We start from the raw sequence: 22845 nt of genomic DNA, 5'->3' as shown, positions 1-22845 counted from the left end.
TAATTATATCTATTTACTATTATATATTGGTACATATAGGAATAAGATTTTCATAAATTATTTTTTTAATGAATCTTGGCTTTGTTGGTCCAGAAAAAAGAAAAAAAATAATTTTAAAAAATAGAAAAAAATAATATTTAAAAATATAAAAAATCAATTTAGTAATTTGATAGATATTGATGTAATTCAATTATTTTTAAATTTTAGTACTTTATGTTTTTTATTGACATATTTTAAACCTTTTTAGAGTTTTGATAGTCTAACTAAAGTAATAATGTGATACTATATAGTTTAGAAGTGATATCTTATATTATTTTAGGATTTATGTGATATATAAATGAAAAATAAAACATTATTAAAATATTTTAGGATTCATTCTAATTTTTTTAAAATCAATAATTTTCTTCTTAATTTTTTTAGCAATATTGACTTTTTCGTAATTAGAAATAGTGTTGAATTTACTAATTAATATTTATAATAAATTATAATGTTAGTATTGTTTAAACTTAATAGCCAACCAAAAGTTAATTTATATATATATATATATATATATGTATTTATCAATGTTATAAAGTCATGTCCGCGCTTCGGTCGGCCCGGTAATCGTTTGGGCCACATTCATTATCGATATTTTCACAATCATGAAAAGGCATGATTACATGGTCACTTGAACTTGTAAATTGCAAGGAAAGGCATGAAATTTTCACTTGAACTTGTAAATTGCAGAACTTGAAGGAACTGGACTTCCATGTCAACACAGCACCTTGTACCTGCCAGTTATAAACCATCAAGAACATATGCATAGTAGTTTTCAGCCAACAGTTCGGCTGCTGGAGATGGAGCCATTAAAGCCAAAAGAAAAGGGCCACGAAGAACAGGAAGAAAGTTACTTTCTGGAAACTGACAAGTCAGACATTTAATTTTAATCGTACATTGCCTAACATGACAACCTGCAGTTATAATCATGAAATGTCATATAGTTCATTCATGATATAGACAACACAAACTAGGAAAAATACAAACAGTGTTGAGATTTCTATAATTGATATCGGATAAAAACAATGTTGTTGTTTTGCACCCTTTGTTCGTTTCTCATCAAGTCAGATGCCAGCACACAATGATGCAATCCTGCCCATACTAGGTATAATCAACTCAGATGGCATTTCAAGTTTCTCATACTGATTCAGGTGGCCCCCGTACAGGGAGGAAGCACTTTATGCAGTCTAATCTTCGTAAACTGTCACCGCCACTGATAATCTTTGCAGTTTCCAACTTTTTCCAAGTGATTCCCAATAAAAACTTCCGTCTGTCTTCAATAGCATGACAAACATTAACGGCCTGTACTGTTCAGTAGAGCAAATTAGACCTGAGATTCTGAAGGTCAGGACACTTCTCAACTGCAAAAACAAATACAAAAACCTTCATGACAACACACCAAGAGAGTGTTTTCTACAATAGAAGTGCTCATCTCTGACAACACGAAGAGAACAATCCAAGTTCAAACATTGTTCGCACTTGATTACAGCACGATGCATATGTCGTACTTTATCGATGGTTCAGTCAACAAGGAGCTCCCGAAGCTGTGAATCATGTGTTCCCTTCTCTGTGACAGGATAAATAAGGTCTCAAAATCCAAACAACTTTTTTCAAGGATCTAATAGCACAATGAAAAGCAAACAATATCCAAGTCATTTAAAAATTCCATTGACACGGAGCACAATAAACAACTTCGCATGGCTAAGCAATCAGAAAGTTTTTTTCTCGGTAGAGAATAGTAAGGTCTGGCAGTTCGATATTGTAATAAAACCAATGTTAGATAGCATCTTGCATATTACAATATTCAATGTGATTTATTCTTTTGCCAATAACTTTGAGTAACAATACATGTTTGCATTCCACCAGATAGTTCATGAGCATAACCTCTTGCCAGTTGGATTTCAGTTCACCCATGTTATTCTAAAAAATTCGCACAATTAACAGCATATAAGCCCTATATAATTGGAGAGCCTTGAAAAGTAACTCTTAAGATCCAAGTACACTCCATTTTTCCCAACAACTAAAAAGAATGGTCATACTTCCGCAAGAACAGAGGGAGAAACCCGGATAAATAACAAAAAAGTGCCTGTGTCATAAGAAAGTAACCTGACAAAGAAGAGCAGCAACTTAACTATATGCTTCACTGATTCCTTGTGCACAAATTTCTGCTGGCCAGAAATGCCTTTTTTAGGAAGCTCAGAGAATTGGTCTTGTACTGTTACATTTGATGTCTCAACAGTTGGTTGATTATCCTTCCTTGTTAATATCCTGGTTGACACTTCCAAAGTAATCTTTTTAATAAACCTAGAATGCCCTGAAATTAAAACCACCTCAGAAACGACAGTAATAAATTATAAGGCTTGGAAAATGTGAGAAGTTTATTAGTATGATCCTTAATTACATGAAGGATTTCTAAGCTCCAAAATAAAGGGATAAAACAAGGAATATAAATAAATGCACAAGAAACAAGTATGAAACCAAACAAATACTGATCCATATGTTAAGATAATCAAGCCTAATCCATGGTGCAAACCATAACTGAAACCAGAGTTGCTTAGACTTCTATAGCATTACAAATGTCAAAACCAGAAATGAACCATCACAATATGCTAGATTCTCGTGATAACAACATGCTATTACATTTATAGTCCAAAATGAATGTTGACCGACAAAACATGAACATGTGCCCCAGAAAAATTCATCTGACATCATTATACTTGGCAAGGGAATTATTTGATCACTATCAAAAGTTATTCAACGGATTCATGCATGATAAAAATTTGATGAATCTAGGAGTCATACTTCAACTTTCTACTATGGTCTGGTTCGGTTTTCCTGCAGCTAATATTAGGACTTCGTTCTAATAAATGCTCTTTGTAAAGCATCAAGTCACTTCCAGAGCAGAGACACCAGAACAGATATGAAACCAAACTGCTTGAGCAGAGACAAGGCCAGGACATAAAACGTACAAGGGCAGTTCAGAAGGGTGAATAACAAGTTTAGCAACAGTGAAGCCTTGCTGAAGGTGGGGATGCATTTTCCCCAACATACTGAGTGCATGTTCATGCACACAACCAGTCCAAGAACTTGTTAGCAACTCTTTGAACTTCCCAACAGAAGTCAACAGCATTGCAGGTTACTATCAGTTAGAAGCAGTATGAACAATGATAAAGCATTTACGCTACATGGGGTTGTGGATTCAGCCCTTGAGTAGTGCATGACTGAATATGAGTGGAGCTCTGTCCCCTTGGAGACATCTGATAAATTGGGATGAAATTGGACTAAGTTCATATATAACTGCGCTAGATTTACTCTTCGAGCTTCATACTAACTACTACTTCACCAAATACAGAGGTAAAACAGGCAAAATATGATCACTATTCATGAGCATAGCTCTTTGAATAACATAATGCATAACCAGCTTGAGGAGCGCCACTAGAAGATATAAAATGAAAGATAACACGCAGCAGACAGAACAATGTTCTGTTGTCTGGAAGCTGGAGCAACTTCAATCATACACCAACATACATCTATTCTAAGAAATTAGAAACAAAAATATTGTGATAAGCTTTTGCTTCCAATAATGATGTGCTTCCAATAAGGAGATTAGAAACTTGAAGCAAAACTTTGTCAGAATAGCGCTCGTGCATTAAATAAAACCATTTCATAATTGTCAGGGGCATCCTTAAACAATTCTTTGGTGTTGCAAATGATGTATTTGTTTCATCATGACAGAGACAGCTGGCCTTTTTTTTTTGAAAGATGAAAAACAAATTAATTTCTTTCCTGGACGAACATCCAAACACTCCCAAGAGAAAATGAATGAAAGAAGTAGTTCAAACCTAAATAGACAAAATTGAGACATAAAAAGCCTATTGTGCTCAATTATTCAACTAGAAAAGTACCATCTTCAACCAGCAAGCCAGTAATCAAGGTGCTGTTTTATGAAACTTAAATCTTGGTATGAGAGCTAATCCGTGAGAAACTATGTTTCGGCTACACCAACCAAGTTAATATTACGTGTCCATCACTAATATAAGAACTCCATCTGTGCTAGCTTAGGTCAGAATAGTCGGTCTCAGGCCAGGATAAAGGAGGAGGATTGCGATAAATTGGCAGGCAGCGCAAAACCTTGTCATTTCTATGGTATGGATCATTTTGATATAGACGTTGCCCACCTGGGTGCTACATTGTCAATGACCGTACGGAATGGCACAAAAGGATCCATATAGCTTACACAACTAGTTTGGGATCGAGACTTGTTGTTGCTATCATCAGACATTTTACATGGCAGTGTTGCAAAAGCAATAACCAAACATGAAATCAACGACTCTTTAATTGCACATCAACAAAAATATCAATGATCAGAGGTGGTATGGCTTAATGGAAGCAAAGAACAAAAAGAGAGAGAGAGAGAGAAGGAACAGTACCTTTAGGAGAAATAACCGGTTGATCACACGAGGTAGCATATATTAAAAAGCCATTGGCAGAAGAACAAGGTTGAACTCTTCATTAGAATATATTAAAAAGCCATTGGCAGAAGAACAAGATTGAACTCTTCATTAGATTATATTAAAAAGCCATTGGCAGAAGAAAGAAACAAAAAGTACAGGACTGAACTGATTGTTACCTGCAGTAGAAGAAGAGCTGGATTTTGATGCAAGAAAATCAGTATGAGGGGTAGAGATTAGAGGCGCAAACATGCAAGAATCAGAGTCCAGATAGCCCACAACTTTCTTGAGGAAACTTTTCTTGTTTTTCTTGATGGGATTGTTCTTCTTTAGCACCCCTAATAACACTCTCTTCTCCATCTCTATTCGCTCCGCTCCTAACACTGAAAACAGTAACAAAGTTAGTAGCATTCATCACTCTTTCAATTACACTAAAGTACTAATCAACTTTTCAAATTCTCTTATACTTCAATCCCATCAAATTCTTAAAGAGAATTCACGATGGGCATTCCCACGCAAATGATAGCAAATTGTACGAGGAGAAATCACAGCATTTACCAAAGGAAACAAACAAAAGTAGGGAAAAAAAATCCTGCGACAAAACATCTAGAAAACACAAAAATAAATGCATAATTGCGCAAATTAAGAGAACACAGAGAAAGATCGACATCGAAAGACCAAAAGAGATCAAATCACACCACAAACAGAAACAACGCCTAGGATGGTCACAAAGCTGTTTGCGGTTCTTAAGATTCCGGACACGTGGAATCAGAGGTGTCCATGGAACCACTTTTAGGATGGTCACAAAGCTGAACGTGTTTGAGCGACGTGTCATATGAAGCTTTCTCGGGCAAATCTAATGACTGTCAGTGTCCGAACGACATTGTTCCATATAAAAAAACAATTAAAACGGAAGGCAAATTACCATAGCCCCACTTATATTTTCATATTCACTGCCACCGTAAAATCATCATTTTGCTGCTCTTAAAAATTGTTTTTTACCTTTTAAGGGGCATTCTTTTTTCATCCTCGAATTAGTATTTTTTAAAAGATATTATTGTCCTTTTCCATATTTTAATGAATAGTAAAGTGAACAAAAAGCTCCTTAAACCTAAAAAAAATATATAATAATAACTTTTTTATATATATAATAAAATTAAATATATATCCTTGGATTAAACAATTTAACACATGAAATCAGGGGTAATTGATCGGTTATCAGAACTTCCAAAATATAATTCTAATTTTAATATCATAAATAAAATAAATTCATGATATAATTATGAAAATCAGGTTAAACTTAAAAAAAATTTCATTTAATCTTCCTATAATATACTGAAATAAAAAGGAAAAGGGGATTTGAATAAAAAATTAAAGAAATAAAATTATAAAAATAAAAATAATAAATTGATATGATGTTAACTTAGTTCAAAGGTCCACATATCCATTCCTATAAATATGTTAATCATCAAAGTACAATAAATATTTTTTCACATCAAGCAAATAAATTTAATATCCCTTAAAGCTGAGAGAAATCAATGAGATTACGAGTAAATTAATTAGACAAAACTCTTTAATCAATTTCTTACTATCAAGTGAATTTAATATTGAAAACAATTCTTATTCACTCGACAGTAGCCTTAGCAATAAAGTCTATGAAATTATTCTAAACAAACGTTTAAAAGCTTGACAATTTAACTTAGTTTATTCTTCCCTAATAAATCAAAATGAGAGTTGTAGTAATCAAATCAATTCTTTTGCTTCTTACTCTAGTCCCTAACAACAATTATATATTAAAAGAAACTAGAAAGCATATATGCCATTTCAAAAAAAATCAATAAGCTTGAATAAAAATCAATAGCATAATTCTGAATCCAAAAGCAACAAGGCTAATGATTCATCTTCCAAAAGCAACAAAGCTGCTAATTCAAGTCACTGTCATATCGTTGAAGATTTTTTAACCCTGTCATTGAAAACAAAATCCACTGGCGAGTTGTATGCGCTAAGTCGATTCTCGAGTTGATGTCAACATCGAATGGAAATGAGGCATGGGAACTCATTTCAAAGCTAAAACTATAAGTAACTCTACCATAAAAGTCAAGTGGGGCGCGTGGACTTTTCTTGGCACTCAAGGTGAATACTTTGACAATTCACCCATGAAGACTTCTCCATATCAATCACAAAGCAAGGCTTCGAGTTTAGACACCATATCAGTGATGATGATCGGGATTACATCTTTAGAGGATCAAGTGGATAACCTAACTAACTCATTGAGGGGCTGTTGACTTCACTTAAGGAAAAAGACCACAAAAAAGCAACGCTAATAAATAAACTCGAGAGCATGAACTAGGGATGATAGACTTCGGCTACCAAGGTTATGTCAGTAGATCAACTAGATGTCATTAAGGATTCTACAATCAGAGCTACAAGGAATATTAGCAGTATTATTGATGGCATGTTCATCATGAATCAACTTAAAGAACTTATAAAGAAAACCATCATGGACCAAATAGAAAGTTTAGTTCACCTTCGTATTCTTATGTAAAGTTGTAAACCTAAAAGACCGACATGTTAAGGATGACTTCGAGTCGTCAACTACTAAATTTTTAACAATTCAATGGTAAAGGGAATCCAAGGCTTCATATGGCTCATTTTGTGGAGGTTTGCAACAATGCTTATACTGATGATTATCTCATGGTAAAAGAGTTCGTCTGTTTCTTGAAAGGTTATCCTTTAAGTGGTACACTAACTTCAAGTCCAACTCAATTGATAGTTAGGAGCAATTAGAACGCGAGTTTCTTAACCACTTTTATAACACTCATCATGTGGTCAACATAGTTGAACTCATTAATGCATGTCAATGGATAAAAGAGCTTATCATCAAATACATTCATTAATGGAGAAACATTTGCCTTAACTGTAGGGATTGACTTACCAAAACTTTTATGCTAGATATGTGTATTCAAGGGATGCATTGGGGACTCCATTACATTTTAAAATGCATCAAGCCGAAGCCTTTTGAAGAATTGGCTACTCGAGCATAAGACATGGAACTTAGTATTACCGCAGCTGAAAACTTACCATTACCTATACAAGAGCCTAGAAAAAATAAGCCTAAAGGTCGCAGATAAAAAAAAATGCTCCAAAGGTTGAGAGAAAGCAATCTTTAGTAATTTACTCTGCTTCCATAAAGGTATAAACTAGAATTAAAAGGAATGATAATGTAACATTGACTACTTTTCAAAAGAGTGAAAGAAAAAGTCATGCCTAAAATAGCGACATGGAAAAGAGTATCAGTTCCCCGACTCAAATATGTCTAAACTGCTAAATGATTTGCTTGAAACAAATCCCATTGAGATACCAGAGTTGAAGCAACCAAATGGACAATCCAAATTATTGCAAATATCACCATCCTTTTACCTACAAGCTTCACCACAACCTTAAGTTAAGCTTCACGTATAACCCTTGTACTGCAAGTTAGCAACTTGAAGCCAGATTCATCTAAGAATTGCGATAATGAAAGATGGAATTTAGTCACACATAAAAGAGGAAGAAAGATAGACACGCGTATCATAAGCCATCTATAATAAGAATCTTGATCGTAAAGAAGACAATTAATAAGCTGATGCGTTGAAAGATGTGACGAAGGTCTATACTAGATAGTAAGGAGGATCTTATAACTCAAAGCTTAAGAAAACTCATTACACTAAATGAGAATATGCCAAGAGAGCTGAGAAGGATGAAAAATATATTTGTTGTTTACTATCAAGCTGATGAAGAGAAAACTTTTATTGAAGAAGCCATGGAAGAAAGCTATAATGACTGTTTAAATTAACTTGCTGCATGATGTATGCACCATAAAGATATCCTTTGACGATGAAAACTTGTTGCTTGGATCAAAACTCCATAATCACCCTCTTTTAATCAAATGATACATAATTGAAAATATGGTTAATCGTATTTTGATGGATGATAGTTCAACTATTAATATACTATCTCTTAAAATAATGAAAAAGTTAATGATTTTCATGGATTAACTCTTTCCAAGTCATCTAATGATTCAAAGCTTTAATCAAAGAGGGCAAAACACCATGAAAAGTTAAGACTTACGATAGATATGGGGTCCAATGTATTTTTTTCACATCATATATACCAAAACTACTTACAAAATGCTATTTGGATGACCATAGTACATGAAAATGGTATTGTCTCCTCAATACTCCACTAATGCTTTAAGTATTATTAAAATGGATAAGTGAGAAAAAGCATGACGGATACTGACCCCTTTAACATAATTGAAGCTCATTTAACCAATTCAAAGTTTTATTTTAGGTCAGCCATGATGGAAAAACTACGATCCCTACCTAACCACCAAGGAGAAGGAAGAGATAACTTTAGGGGCTTAGAAAGGCATAAGTCATCTATAAATAAAAGAATGACTCATCCAATGAAGAATAAAGGAAAAGAAAAGGTAGTAAAATACTCCATCAATAATAAGCTATTATGTAAACCCATGGTACTATGATATATCCAGGTGTTAGTAAGAGGAGAGAGTCAATCTTGTTTTTACTAAAGATAAAGAGAAGATCACCAAGGTGCTTCAAAACTGAACCTTGCTAACTATTAATCTCACATTAACCAAGGTCTCAAAACCTTTATTGAAAGGGTTTGTTCATCAAATTGAGTTGGTGGTTACAAATCTTGAAGGACTGAAAGGGAAAAAGATGCACAATAGAGATCACAAACCTCTCTGATAGAGAGAAAGAAAAGGAAATGATGTATCTCACTTCAAATCACATCACTTTAAAGAGGAGAATAATGATGAGTTTATCATCCAAGAAGATATTGAGGAGGCTTCACCTACCTTTTAATCAAAAAATAAGTCTATAATGGATGAACTTAAACAGACACCATTAAAAATCCACGTCCAACCTTCATCAATGCAAACTTATCACCTGAAAAAGAAGAGGATTACATAGAACCAGGGGCGAAGTGAAGGGGGGGCAAGCAGGGGCCAGGGCCCCTGCAAAAATTATTATTTTTTTAGGGGTAAAACAAAAGTGTGAATTAATAGGAACTAAGGTTGTGGATATCTGTCGGGTGATGAGAACAAAAGGCTGAAAAGAATGGTCCCACAGCCCACCAACTTTGTGTAATTAATTAATGGATTGTGATAAAAAAAAATGCCTACGTGGAAAGTAATAGGCTACAAAGTGATCAATATGTTTCTTGTCTTTTCTCTCCCTATAGGCTACAAAGTACAACCCTAATATAAATTGTTGCAATTCCAACGCAGCCTATCAAAACAAAAACAAGAATAAAGATCCTAAACAGAATTTTTGTGCGAAAAAATTGAAGTAGAGTATTGTTTGATTTATTTCTCAGTAAACAAAACAAGGTATGTATTTGGATATCGATAACTCAAATTTAAAAAATATTTTTTTTTGAGATGTTTATTAAGAATTTAATAAGATTTTTTATAATTTTATAATTTTTGCTTTTTTTTTCAAATTTGCTAGTTCTAACAATTGTTTTTTGAATTCTTGTTATAGTGATTTTTTTTCTAATTGATTAGATATATTTTATTAGTTTGTTTTGATTATGCATGGATTTTTTTTATGTTTTGTTTTTAGCAGAGCCACCAAAATTATCAATTTTTTTCTCACTATATATGTTTTGATTTTAGGTTGAACCATGAACAAAATAAGAAGAATTGATTCTTTTTTTGAAAAAAAAAGAAAAATATTGACAACTCACAGCCTAGTGAACCAACTCCAAGTAATTTTGAAGTTATGGTTGAGCAGCCTCTATGTGCTTCAGTTTACAAAGAACCTGCGCTGATTAGTGAGCAGCCTCTTACTAGAATCGATATTGCTCATTTAATTAAAGATCCAAGCAATCGTCCTCAAATTTGGGAATACCCGGTTAATCAACAAGATGAAATTCGAAGGGCATACATTAAGTTGGGGCCATATCAACCTTTGATGTCTGAATATCCACTAACTGGTAATAAACATCCTCATCGATTTCAGTCTCATTGGTTCAAAAGTTATCCGTGGCTTGAATATTCAGAGAAAAATACTGCATTTTGTTTCCCTTGCTATTTATTTCCAAGTAAACCATTTGGTAAGCCAGGATCAGACACATTTACTGTTAAAGGATTTAGTTGTTGGAAGAAAGTTAATGATGGGGAACGATGTGCTTTTTTGACTCATATGGGAAAATGTTCAAATTCAACTCATAGATTTGCTACCAGGTGCTTAAAAAAATTGAAAAACCAGTCATGTCATATTGAGAAGGTAGTTAAGAGGCAAACTACTCAATAAATTCAGAATAATCGATTGCGTATTAAAGCTTCAATAGATATTGTTCGTTGGCTCACATTTCAAGCATGTGCTTTTAGAGGGCATGATGAACGTCCATAATAAACAAACCGAGGTAATTTTCTTAAAATGATGGAACTTTAAGCATCATACAATGAACAAATAGGTGCTCTTGTTTTGGGTAATGCTCCACAAAATGCTAAATACACCTCACATCAAATTCAAAAAGAAATTTTGCATGTCTTTGCTAGAAATGTTCAGTCTTCAATTCGTCATGAGATTGGTGATGCAAGATTTTGTTTAATTATTGATGAAGCTCAAGATGAATCTAGAAGAGAGCAAATGGCCCTTGTTATTAGGTTTGTTGATAGAAGTTGATTTATACGAGAACGATTTTTGGATATAGTTCATGTCAAAAATACAACTGCTGCAACTCTTAAGGAAGAGATTTCCTTTGTTTTGTAGGGTTTTGGGAAAGAGAGAGAGAGAGAGAGAGAGAGGAGAAAAGCAGGGGACAAATGCTTCTTCTTCCCATGTTCTCTGCGCGTCTAGGGGAAGAAGAAGACATATGGTGCCGTTCAAAACAACACCATTTTTGCTTCTTTTTTTTTTCCAGTGAAATGCATGAAACGACGCTGTATTTTCCAAAATGCACCGTTTCATTTAAATGGAAACTGGCACTAGAATGCGTAAGATTCAAAATCAGGTTTTCAATTTTTGCGCTTTTTCATTTTGGTCCTTGGTTTTGGATTTCTTCAATCAAGTCCCTAATTGACCATCAGACTTCAATATTTATGCAATTAAGCCTCTGATTTGACCAAATCAACTCTAAAAAATTATAATTCGACCTCAGAACTTTAATTTCTTTCAATTAAAGCCCAAATTAACTTAAAAATAAATTTTTCTTGCAATTAAACTCTCCATAAATTTAATTAAACCTTCAATAAAATATAATTGAGTCCATAAACATCTGATTTTGGACTTTTCTTCCTAAAAATGAATTTCCTTCATCAACAGGGCTCTCATCAGTCAACAAAATACTGTCAAATTTCAATCTTTATATTTTTTAACCTCCTTAACCAAATTCTAGTCATTTTCAGGATGCTCTAGAATCCTCTTCTCACTGCTTATTATTATTATTATTATTATTATTATTATTATTATTTATTTTTTTCTTTTAGTTCAAATATTTTTTTTATTTTTTGGAATAGAAAAAATTGAATTTGGGGAATAACCAAAAAATAAGTTATGACAAGCACCATGAATAGCGCATAGCAGAGGAGCACCCAATACACCAACAACTAATTTATTTTCCTTTAATTTGTTTTCTTTTAAGATATTTCCAATTTTGTTTTTTTCCCTCTTTAAATTTTTTCTTTTCTCTTATTGATTTTTTTTTTCATATTGTAAAGAGAAAATAAATTGATGTGACTTTTTTTATATTGTACAAAAGTTGGGCGATAATAATATTTTGTCATTTTAGGTTGGGTTGAAATTTCTTATTAAAACATGTTTATTTTTGCGTTTTAAAAATGCTTTAAAAAAATTTGAAATTTTATTATTTTTTCATTACTTCAAATTATTTTTTTTTGATGTTTTTGTATTATTTTAATATGATGACAAACTCAAGAAGCCAGAACCAAGATTATTAGGTATGTCGCCGCAGCCACACCAAATGATATCAGATCTAGTTTCGCAGCCACACCTAACCAGCTAGATCCAAAGTTATTAGGTCTGATTCTACTGCTTGATTCAAGACACTAAAAATCATACTTTATATTTTTTTTACATTTAAAATAAAAATTATTATTGATCCACATGGAGCGGGTCTAAATACTAATAGAGATAAAACCTCCACTGGAAGAAGAATAAGATAATGGTAGGTTCCTGGCTACTCTCATTAAAGAATCTTTGGTCTGACACATATGTCACAATATATCGCATTTGAATTGTGACTTGAAACCACTTTTGTTTGTTACAATTAATTTTTTTTTTATTCTCGTGGGGTGTCCGGGCCAGCTTGCGCGCACCACGACTATTCCCCATGGCCCACTAGACATCCTGCAAGCCCAGGGGCAGGTTAGGCACCGCGGGGGTGACAGACGTGCACATAGAGGGTCGAACCCGGCACGGGGGCGGAACAAGTCACACGGTTGATCACAGCAGCTAGGCCCTCAAGTGCCAATTAAATTTTAATATTGATGGAAGTAGGGTCTCTATAAATTAAGGTTGTCTGTGTGCATTGAGGTATACAGGTTTTATATTTTTTTATAAATAATATATATATAATGTGGCTAAATATTATTTATGTGGACCGTGCTTCATTACATATTGGATAAAGTTTTTTAGTAAAAAATGAAAAATAAATATGCAAGTTTTTCAAAAAAAATAATTATAAATCAAAAAGCTTATAACAACTATTTGTGTCATTAAATGCAAAAAAAAGTGCTAACGTGTTTATTTAACTCGTCTAACTGCAGGTTGAATAGTTTTTTTTTTCAACGCAAAAGAATTAATGTGTAAGTGTTATTAATATGTTTTTTGACATCAAGTAAAGAATATAACCGTGAATCACAAAGTTGACGCTTATATATAATAAAATATAATAAAGATCATATGCACTAATAAAAATATTTAATATCTCAAGCTAATTTTATTTTTTGTCTCTTTAGATTATTTTTTATTTTTTCTTATTGATTTTTTTTCATATTGTAAAGAGAAAATAAATTGATGAGACCTTTGTTTTTTATATTGTACAAAAGTTGGGTGACAATAATTTTTTTTTCATTTCAAGTTGAGTTGAATTTCGTTATTAAAACATGTTTGTTTTTACATTTCAAAAATACTTTTAAAAAAATTAAATTTTTTTTTCTTTATTTCAAATTAATATATTTTTTTATGTTTTTATATTATTTTGATGAGATGACAAACCTAATAAGTCAGACCCAAGACTATGGAATCTGTCTCCACATTCAGATTCAAAACACTTAAAATCATATTTTATATTTTTTTATATTTAAAATAAAAATTATTATTGACTCACTGAAAAACATTAATAATAAACTAGAATATATAAAACCTCAACTAGAATAAGAATAAGATAATGGTAGGGTTTCTGGCCACTCTCATTGAAGAATATGTGGTCTGACACATATATATATATATGTCACAATATATATCGCATTTGAATTGCGATTTGAAACCACTTTTATTTTTTACAGTTAAATTATAATACGAAGAAAACAAAGGAATATTTCTTGTTGCGACCAAATCCTTTGTTTCTTAGTACGAAGGCATTCATTCACATTGAATTTTGTCTGGTGACAACATTGGAGACCGGTTTCAAGCCATGCTTCAATGCAGCATTCCAAACCAGATCGATTCTGTCAACATCAATGGCCCCAACTTCATGGTGAGCCCAGCCTTCTAGCAGGTGAACCACACCGCCTGCATGGCATGCGTGGACTTCTCCTCTGTCCATGGTGTACTGTTAAAACACCCACCAAAACAAACATATACTTATTAATCATACACAATCAACATGGAATCCTTTTTTAACTCAAAATTTAATTTTTATGAGTCTCTTTTCCTTTTCTTTTTTTAATTCCTTTAGATCTACAGTGATGATCAGTAATTAAAATAATATTTGTTTGGAACTGTCATAACTATTATTTTCTAAAATATTTTTTGTTTAAAAATATATCAAAATAATTCTTTACCTCGCAATTTCCAAGCCCTTCAACATCAACAGGTAGTCTCATGGCTGCAAGATCACAGTAAGTGCAGTCTCTTCTGAAGGGCAAAATGGGGGGCACCACAAATTGATGGAAATGTGTCCCTGTCGGGGCGCAACTTTGCTCCCCTGGTTTGATCCACTTGCCCACGATCCAGGTCTACCATTGGTTCCAATACGACCCCGTCACATTCAAAATTCACAAATAATATTTTGAACAAATAGAACCACCCAATTCAATATATAGTATTCCTATTAGTTACGTGAGATATTTTTATTTTTTATAAAACAAAATTATATATACAAATTTCTTTAACACATTTCTTGTCTCTAGTTTAAAAAATCTAAATTCAAATAAATTTTTTATACGTGTGTGTCTATATACATAATCAAAATCAAGAATTATAAGTTTGAATAAATAAATAAAAAATCATTAATGATACATACAAATAAAACTTAAAAAATCAAGAGATAATTGTAGATCAATATATTTAATCTTTAAAAATAAGATATTTATTTAGTTGTGTTATTAAATTTATTTATTAAAATAATTTTTTTAATTTAAAAAAATAATAATAGAAATAGAAACACAAATTAAAATAAATAAATAAAATAAAAAGAAAAAAAACATCATGCAATGCTTCACATATTAGAAATATTATCTGAAAATAATATTTTTTATTTTAAAAAATAAAATTCATCCATAAAAAAGATAAAAAAATATAAATAAATAAAAAAAACTCTTTAAATTTAAATGCATTACTAAAAATATAATTGTCATTTAAAATATACTCTCCAAAAAAAATAAAATAAAAAATAAGGATTAATTTAAATATAAATTAAAAAAATTAGAGAGAAAACCATAAAAAAAATTAATTTAAAAAAAATTAAAGAAAAAATAAAAGATAAGACATTATTAGGCTAGCAAGCAGGCTAGCCCGCCTGATTTATTTTGTCTAGACTCAAAGTAGGCCTAAGAACCTGGTGATTGAGTCCTTAGTTATTTTTGCTTGCGACTTGGTGTAAGATATGATATTTATTCTAAAAAAATTTTGAGAAAAAAATTAGACAAAATACTGTCTGATTTACCAAAATTTTAGCCATTATAATGACTAAAAAGTCAAAACTTAAGTTTTCTTTATGTAAAAACTTATTTTTCAATATTTTTTAACACAAAACAATTATAAAACAATGTAGAAAGTATGTTGCACATTACAAATTCATAGTTTTTGGGCACAGTACCTTGCAACCACGAGCTGCTTGGTACTTGGTGACTTGTACCAGATAGCTTTGATATTCAAGTGGGGCCTCCTTTTGAACTTTTTGAAATCTCTCTTTTGACGAAGTCAGCATCTGCAGTGTTAATTTTCACCGATAAATTCAAAGATGGATGCATACATACCTTATATAACCCAAGAAATAAAGATGAATTATGTGCACATCTATTTCATCAGAAGACTGAGGAGACATTATATAGTTCTTGAGTTTAAGCGTTTATTTATTGAGTTTTGTTAAGCAGAATGAAAAGTCAAGCATGATACTCTGTCTGATAAAGATTGATGTAGCAACACTTACCAGGACTCTTACTCTCCTTTGGCAAAGGTAGAGGGCAATTGCCCTTCCAAGTTTGGAAGTTGCTCCTGTTAAGAACACTTCTTTCACGTCCTCACGGATTTCATTGAGAATTACTGCAGCAGTTAAGGTATTTCCATGAACAACTCGGACTTTAAGGTTTGGATGCTTGTTCACAAACAGCGTACCACCACCATTCAGAGCTTCATTCTGCATAATATTTTTGGGGAAAAAGTTATTTTTAACTTGAATAAATATATAGTTCAAATTTTGGCATTGAATTATCATCTATAGTGAACACTCATCATGGTGCTTCCAAAAGCTGGCAGGTACACGGGTGGGTTTAGAGTACAAGTTACAGTAGTTGTACCTGAGATTGTGATTATTCACTAATTAATGACGGTGTGGTTTCAACCATTTGGAACGCAAACAGTAACAAATATGACTAATGGGTCATGAGCTTGAGAATCATTTAACACCTGCAGTTTATTATAAGAAAAGGTTCTTTTTGACGAAAGAGTTCTATTTCAAGAACATTAGGACAGGAAAAAAAATCTATAAAAGATACTAATACAGTTCTTCTCCTCATAAAGGTTCTGCTTACCATATCTATTTCAGACATGGTAATTAACTAGCTACTCTAATTTCAGACCACTTCATCTGAACTCTTAGGAGAGGATCATTACGCACAGTATGTGTTTCCAAAATAATTAAAAAATAAATCTTCAAGTTTAATGGAGACCATGAGGCACTGCATTAACGGGACTGCAAAAAGTTCAAATAAGTGATAGACTGATAGGTCCCATTCCAGTATGTATTTTTTTATTGCAGAACATGGTTGATGTCTAGTATTATTTCCTTCAACCACCACAGTCAGAAAGCACCAAAACTACGACTTTTGTGTTTTTTGTTTTTTCTTTTATTTTGATCAGAACAAGTGCAATGTGGCGAGGAAAAATTTTATAGCACAAGTACAGTACCAACCTTGTTCAATGCAGCGAGGCTAATGACCTTGACCCCGAGCCTGTTAGCCGTAAGAATGGCCTCTTCTATGTGCTTATTGATACCCTCTTTAGCAAATGGCAAGAAATACTGCAAAAACAAAACTATTAGTTAATGCATAATAAATTTCCTAGCAAGCTTCAACAATATGTGTTATAGCAAGAAAATGCAAGGCCAAAAACTTGAAGAAAATTAACCTGAAAGCCGAATCTTGGAACACTCCATGTTTCATGCAACCTGCCTCTGAGATTATAGAAAGAGATTAAGAAGGTCTTAGACCATGCCCACATCATAAGCATAACAATAAATGCTGGAGGCCAGCAAGCCAGCAAAAAAAGCCTAGTCGTATAAGGCATGGAAGCAAAAGATCGTATAACAAATGGGGCATGTATTGAAGATGTTACATCCACCACATGAGCTAAGAAAACGAAATCAGGTATATTCCTCCTGTATTTTCCTGCATGACCGCAAATCATTAGTCAAAATGTCTAGATTTGTTTATGCTTCAACTATGAGATAAACAAAAAGGAAAAAAAAAATGTAAAAATTAAGAAAAAAGAAGAAGATGATTTGCTGTGTATGTTAAAACAGTCCCGAAATTATATATGATCGATCAGATTGGCAAAAGGGCGCAAATCAGTTTTTCCCAAAATAACTTAAATGGGGTACTGTTCAGTTTCACAGACTCTGATTAATGAAAGTCTTTAAATCCTACAATTTCCATAACCAAGTGCCTTCCACAAAATCGTTGTCACCGTGCCTGTGCCTGTGCGCCACCGTCTACAACACTTTGAGGTGTATTTTTTGGCGAGAGGATTCCATCAAATTTATGGAGGCGTGTGGTTGACATTGCTCATGGCAACAGATACTGAAGCAGTGTATATTTTTTAGGCACAATTTGATACGTACCCAATAATGGCATTACTATTGTTTCGGGGTTACCTGCATTCGTGCTTGTTTTCTTGTGCAGTTCCCACGAGTTACTATTAAGTGTCTTCCATATTGCATCAAAGAATGGCATAAACAGGCAGAAGTTGGTGCCCATGTCTGTGTGGTGGAGGCTGTGGTATCTGTATCACCACCAAACAAGTTATCACTCATCAATATAAGAATATCACACTGGAATGCCATGAAGGTATGCAAAGAGACGGGACAATGTGTTTTTTTTTTTTTTTGAAACGAGATATGACGTGGCTAAATATTATTTATGTGAACATCGCTTCGTGTTGGATAAAATTTTTTAGTCAAAAATAAGAAATAAATATGTAAGTTTTTTAAATTTTTTTTTTAAATTTAATTATAAATTAAAAAGCTTATGACAACTATTTATGTTAACAAATACAAAAAATAAAATGTGCCATGCGGTTTAGTATTTTACTTAATTTATATTTTGATTTGTCATTAGGTATTAAGGAAAACTAGTTCATCTATAATATTGATATTATTTAGCTTGAATTGACCCAATTAAAATCGAATAATATAAATATTATAGATGATAATAGATAAAAAAATCTAAAAAGTACATATTATAGATCAGTTGGTGAGTTGGAGTTTTTAAAACCTGAAGAACCCGACCTAATCAATATACTCTATACTTTTTTTTGTCTTTATATTTAATTGTTTGTAGATTAAGCATTTATTTTTGTTTTATTTAGAAATGTTTCTACTCCATGATTATTGTTAGTAGGCTCTATTAGATTTCTTTAATGAAATAAAAAATAGTTTGTCTTTTTGATAGATGGAATGAGGAAGGCAACTTGGATTTAGTGGTGATATAAAGTATGAAAATTAGACCTGGTGGTGCTATGATACATACATTGCATGTTGTAAATACAGACCCATGAAAATTAGTAATGTAAACTCAACCATAAATATCTATAATATTCACAAAAACTTTAGCTCAATTTAATATATCCAACGTCCAAATAAAAAATTAAATGAGTCGGATTTATAATTTGTAAAATATTAGAAATTAAATTTGATATAATTATAAACTCAAACCCAACACAATTATATCCATAAATACCCCTATTATTTTCACTAGAAAACTATATACATTAATTGATAATTTAAGAGAAATCATAGTTAAGCACAATTAATTCAAAAACAAATTCTATCAAGTCACTTAATTTGTTTGAAAAATGCAAGCAATAAGTAATAGATCGAAGCCTAGGTATACACGATATTATGGTATTTAATATAACATACTAGAGAGAGAGAGAAGAAAAAAAAACAAAAAACAAAAAACCATATGTTATGGCATCTCCGCGAAAGTGTGAGAGCATATATTAGTACTACTTTTTAAATGAATAGCAAATATTAGTACTTACGTTGGAGTGTAGAGAAGATATCTAAGAGAGGGAAGAGTGTCAAACAATTGATGAGGAACAACTTCCACATTGCAATGCCCTAAGCATCTAAGAAAATCGAACACCAAGAGATACCCATAAATCATGATTCTTGATCCATTTCCCATCATACAAGACCCAATTATTGGAAGTCCAATGACTGTGGTTAGAGCAAGATGCTCCAAAAATGTTGCAGTTGCACCTGCATTACAAAAGATTAAATATCTTAATTATAAAGTAAAAAAAAATGAAGTTGGAGGAGGAGAAATTCTGCCCACATGCATTTGTGAATATTTGCTTTCTTTTTACCTGTAAAAGGGTGTAGCACTGGAGAAGAGTGGTGGATTGAATGGTACTGGTTAAAGAGATAGCTTTTATGAAAGCATCTATGCACCCAATAGAATAGGGGCTCTGAAACTCCCACATGGAGTGACAAAATGATAATAAAACCTTTTGCGTTCCATAGAGGAACATTTTCAATAAATGGTGGGTCGATGTAACATGCCATGGATGCAATGAGAGCTTGAAGAAGTATGAAGTTATCCCTGCAAAAATAACCAACAAAAAGAGAAGCAGCTATCATTATGAATATGCCAAATCTAAATGATTAATATAAAAAGAACCCTCCTGTTTGAAGCACAGATAAGAAGAGAAGCTTAGTTATATACCAATCCCACTCTTTGTCTATCTGCTTGAAATCATAGCCGTGTTGATTAATCCGGCGATTACATGTCAGGAAAAGCATGTTAACGTAACTACTCCACAGTTGATGAAGAGATGATCTAGCAACACATATAATCAATATGTGGAGGCACCAATCATCCTTGAAGGAACCCTCTAGAATCCTCGTACACAGCACTTTTGCAAGAAGAGGTCCATATAGCAGATACTTCATACAAAAGACACATGAGGGAGAAAAGAAGCATATCAACAAACTAAAAAAAAAACATGCATTTGTAATACCTAATAAAATTCTTGAGCAAAAGAAATGGTTGATCAAGGACAATGTGAAAGTTCCTATACCTTATAAATGCCCAAGTTCTCCCAAGGCCAGGCTGACAAAGCAGCTACCATTTTCCCCGTAAAGCAGTTGATCTTCAACGGTTTTCGTCTATTTCTTCTCTAGTTTCACAAGTAGTATATATCTCTCCTTTGCTGCTGTAAGCAGCTTTATCTTGTCGGAAAAGAAAAGGATACAAGTCCCAATAATTATAGCCCCAGCTACACCACAAATGAAGAAAAAACACAAGTCCCAGATGAAGCACCCCTTCCCTTAATGAAGAGTTTAGGAGAGAGGGAGAGAGATTAAAGAAGGGAGTATCAAGTTTCTTGCCTTTCTCTCTTTGAATTTCTCTTCAAGACTCAACTAATGTTGTATATCTATCACTTGTAACTGCGAAATCTGTACGCATTCACCTGTTTATATAGCCTGAATGAAAGGCCAAAGATACAGTTGAAGTTCTTAATCAATCTTCATTACTAGCTACTTTACACATTCATATTTTTGTCACAACCAGGCGGCCGCCAATCCTGACCGAAAGATGAGAATTCAACGTGTTCTCATTTCCTCTGCTCCCTTGTAATTTGGCACACAGCTGGAGGGACGGCCTGATCGTACTGGATATTTAATGAATCATGTGGTTGGGGAGTGGGGTAATTCAGCTCACGGTTGGGGCCAAATTCGTAATTGTACCAAGATATTATTGTTGGTTATGACGATACATTAATATTTGTGGAGTCTTGAGAATAGGCACTATATAAACCCTGGAAAAGGACACCCTCTTGTTACAAATGAACGCAGCGTGTACCCAAATTAACGTGGTTTGTTGAATTCAAAAACTCTCAAAAACTAAATACAATAAAAAATTGATAGAATATAAAATTTTAAATTTTATTTAATTAAAAAAAATTAATTAACATATGATTGATTAATAATTAAGTTTCATAATTTATTTCAATTTATTTTTTATGAAGTTATCTTAATCAGATAACCTAGATTATGAGTTTTGATAAGTTAACTCAGGTTGATTCGTGTTGTTAGTGTTTTGGTTTTTTTAATTGATTTTTTAATTCTATATTTCAACACTAGATTGATTGAGAATTAAGTTTTATAATTTTTTTAATTTGTTTCCTATGGAGTTATCATGGTCACATGTTTCGAGTTGCAGATTTGGTAGATTAACCTGAGTTGATTAGGTTAATCCAATATATTTTTATTTCAATATTTAAAAAAAGATATTATCTTGAAATCTTTTTAGTCAAACTATATTTTTAACAGTTGTTTAGTTGTCTTTGGACCCATGAAGTTGATCGGGTCACATCAAATTATCCTCCATGCATTTTTTTTTTATACTAGAGAACATGTTAGCAACACTTGTATATTTTTTATATTAAAAAAAAACTAATCTAACCCGCATTGTAAACCCTCAACCCAAAAAATGGTAAATTAGTGTGGTAAATAGGGTAATTTTCAAACAAAAAAAAAGGTAGATTAAAAGGGAGAATCGTCATAATGTTGTGGGATAAAAATCCCTAGTAAATCAATTTAAATTTCAAATGAAATAAAATAATAAAATCAGTACGCGAAATGGTAACTAATGATTTAGTATACTTCCGATCGGGTAAAATAATCATTTTAAAAGGAGAAATTTTATACGGGACTTAATTGGTGAAAAAATAATTTTGGGGGCCTAATTTGAGCTTAATTGAAAAGATTAGAATTTTAGAGGACAAAACTGATTTTTTACAAAGTTAATTGATTCAAATCAGGAGTAAAATCGTAAGAAAATCAAAATTTTAGGGTTAATTAAGAGCTAAATTGAAGAAATTTACAACCAATAACCTTTTTAAAAGAGGCGCCGAAGTCTGAGGATTTAATTGGATAAAATCAATGGTGAAATTGAAGATAATTAAAAGTTTAATGATCAATTAGGGGCTAAATTGAAAAATTTTTAAAACAAGGACTATAATAAAAAAAACGCTGAAATTCAAGGCTGATGTTGAAGTTTAGCAAGGATAAAATTAAAAAACAATACTTAGATTGAACTTCCATATATTTTCTATAAATCAAACCAGTATCCATGAGTTTTCTCACACGGATTACGTGCCCTGGGTACTCGGATTAATTTTTATTTTTATTTTTTATGAGCTAAATAATAGACTAAACTGCGCGGGATCCCTTTAATTATATTCTAAATTCAGCAGCACAAGGACACTGAGATAACAATATTTAGATCTAAGCGCTCACATATTTTGTGGGAGCTAAACAAAACCATAGAAGCAACACAAGTCCATTAGTCTAGCGACCTATGATCTGCAGCAATTCATGAAGAAGACTACACGTACGTACCCACTTGGAGCGAACATGATGAGCTTCCGAC

At 32.4% G+C, this 22845-nt stretch overlaps 2 protein-coding genes across 12 annotated transcripts; both read right to left on the bottom strand.

The window, feature by feature from the left end:
* Positions 1-915: 915 nt before the first annotated feature.
* LOC133690306 (uncharacterized) lies at positions 916-5333 on the bottom strand. 11 transcript variants are annotated; one of them, XR_009841415.1, is made up of 6 exons: positions 5186-5333; positions 4667-4870; positions 4467-4543; positions 2143-2350; positions 1516-1603; positions 916-1397 (listed from the first exon to the last, which is right to left on the bottom strand). XR_009841415.1 is itself a non-coding variant. In XM_062110551.1 (5 exons), exons 1-4 carry the CDS (start codon positions 5155-5157, stop codon positions 1588-1590), a joined length of 540 nt encoding a protein of 179 aa, XP_061966535.1. In that variant the 5' UTR covers positions 5158-5179; the 3' UTR covers positions 916-1397; positions 1545-1587. The 11 variants fall into 11 exon arrangements, 4 of the variants coding, with proteins under 4 accessions (XP_061966535.1, XP_061966533.1, XP_061966532.1 ...); XR_009841413.1 differs by lacking the exon at positions 5186-5333 and having other exon boundaries at positions 4667-5179; XR_009841416.1 differs by lacking the exon at positions 5186-5333 and having other exon boundaries at positions 2143-2304; positions 4667-5179.
* Positions 5334-13906: 8573 nt separating this feature from the next.
* Positions 13907-20842, bottom strand: LOC133690292 (very-long-chain aldehyde decarbonylase CER3-like). The gene is made up of 11 exons (XM_062110532.1): positions 20489-20842; positions 20134-20354; positions 19775-20010; positions 19448-19667; positions 18060-18187; positions 17315-17574; positions 17100-17207; positions 16119-16325; positions 15786-15896; positions 14530-14703; positions 13907-14297 (listed from the first exon to the last, which is right to left on the bottom strand). The coding sequence occupies exons 1-11, from the start codon at positions 20537-20539 to the stop codon at positions 14112-14114; spliced, it is 1902 nt and encodes a 633-aa protein (XP_061966516.1). The 5' UTR covers positions 20540-20842; the 3' UTR covers positions 13907-14111.
* Positions 20843-22845: the final 2003 nt, after the last annotated feature.

Source organism: Populus nigra, chromosome 3 (assembly GCF_951802175.1).
Source record: "Populus nigra chromosome 3, ddPopNigr1.1, whole genome shotgun sequence".
Classification (NCBI taxonomy): Eukaryota; Viridiplantae; Streptophyta; class Magnoliopsida; order Malpighiales; family Salicaceae; genus Populus; species Populus nigra.
Note: the sequence above shows the minus strand (reverse complement) of the source record. Positions and strands in the feature narration are given on the sequence as shown.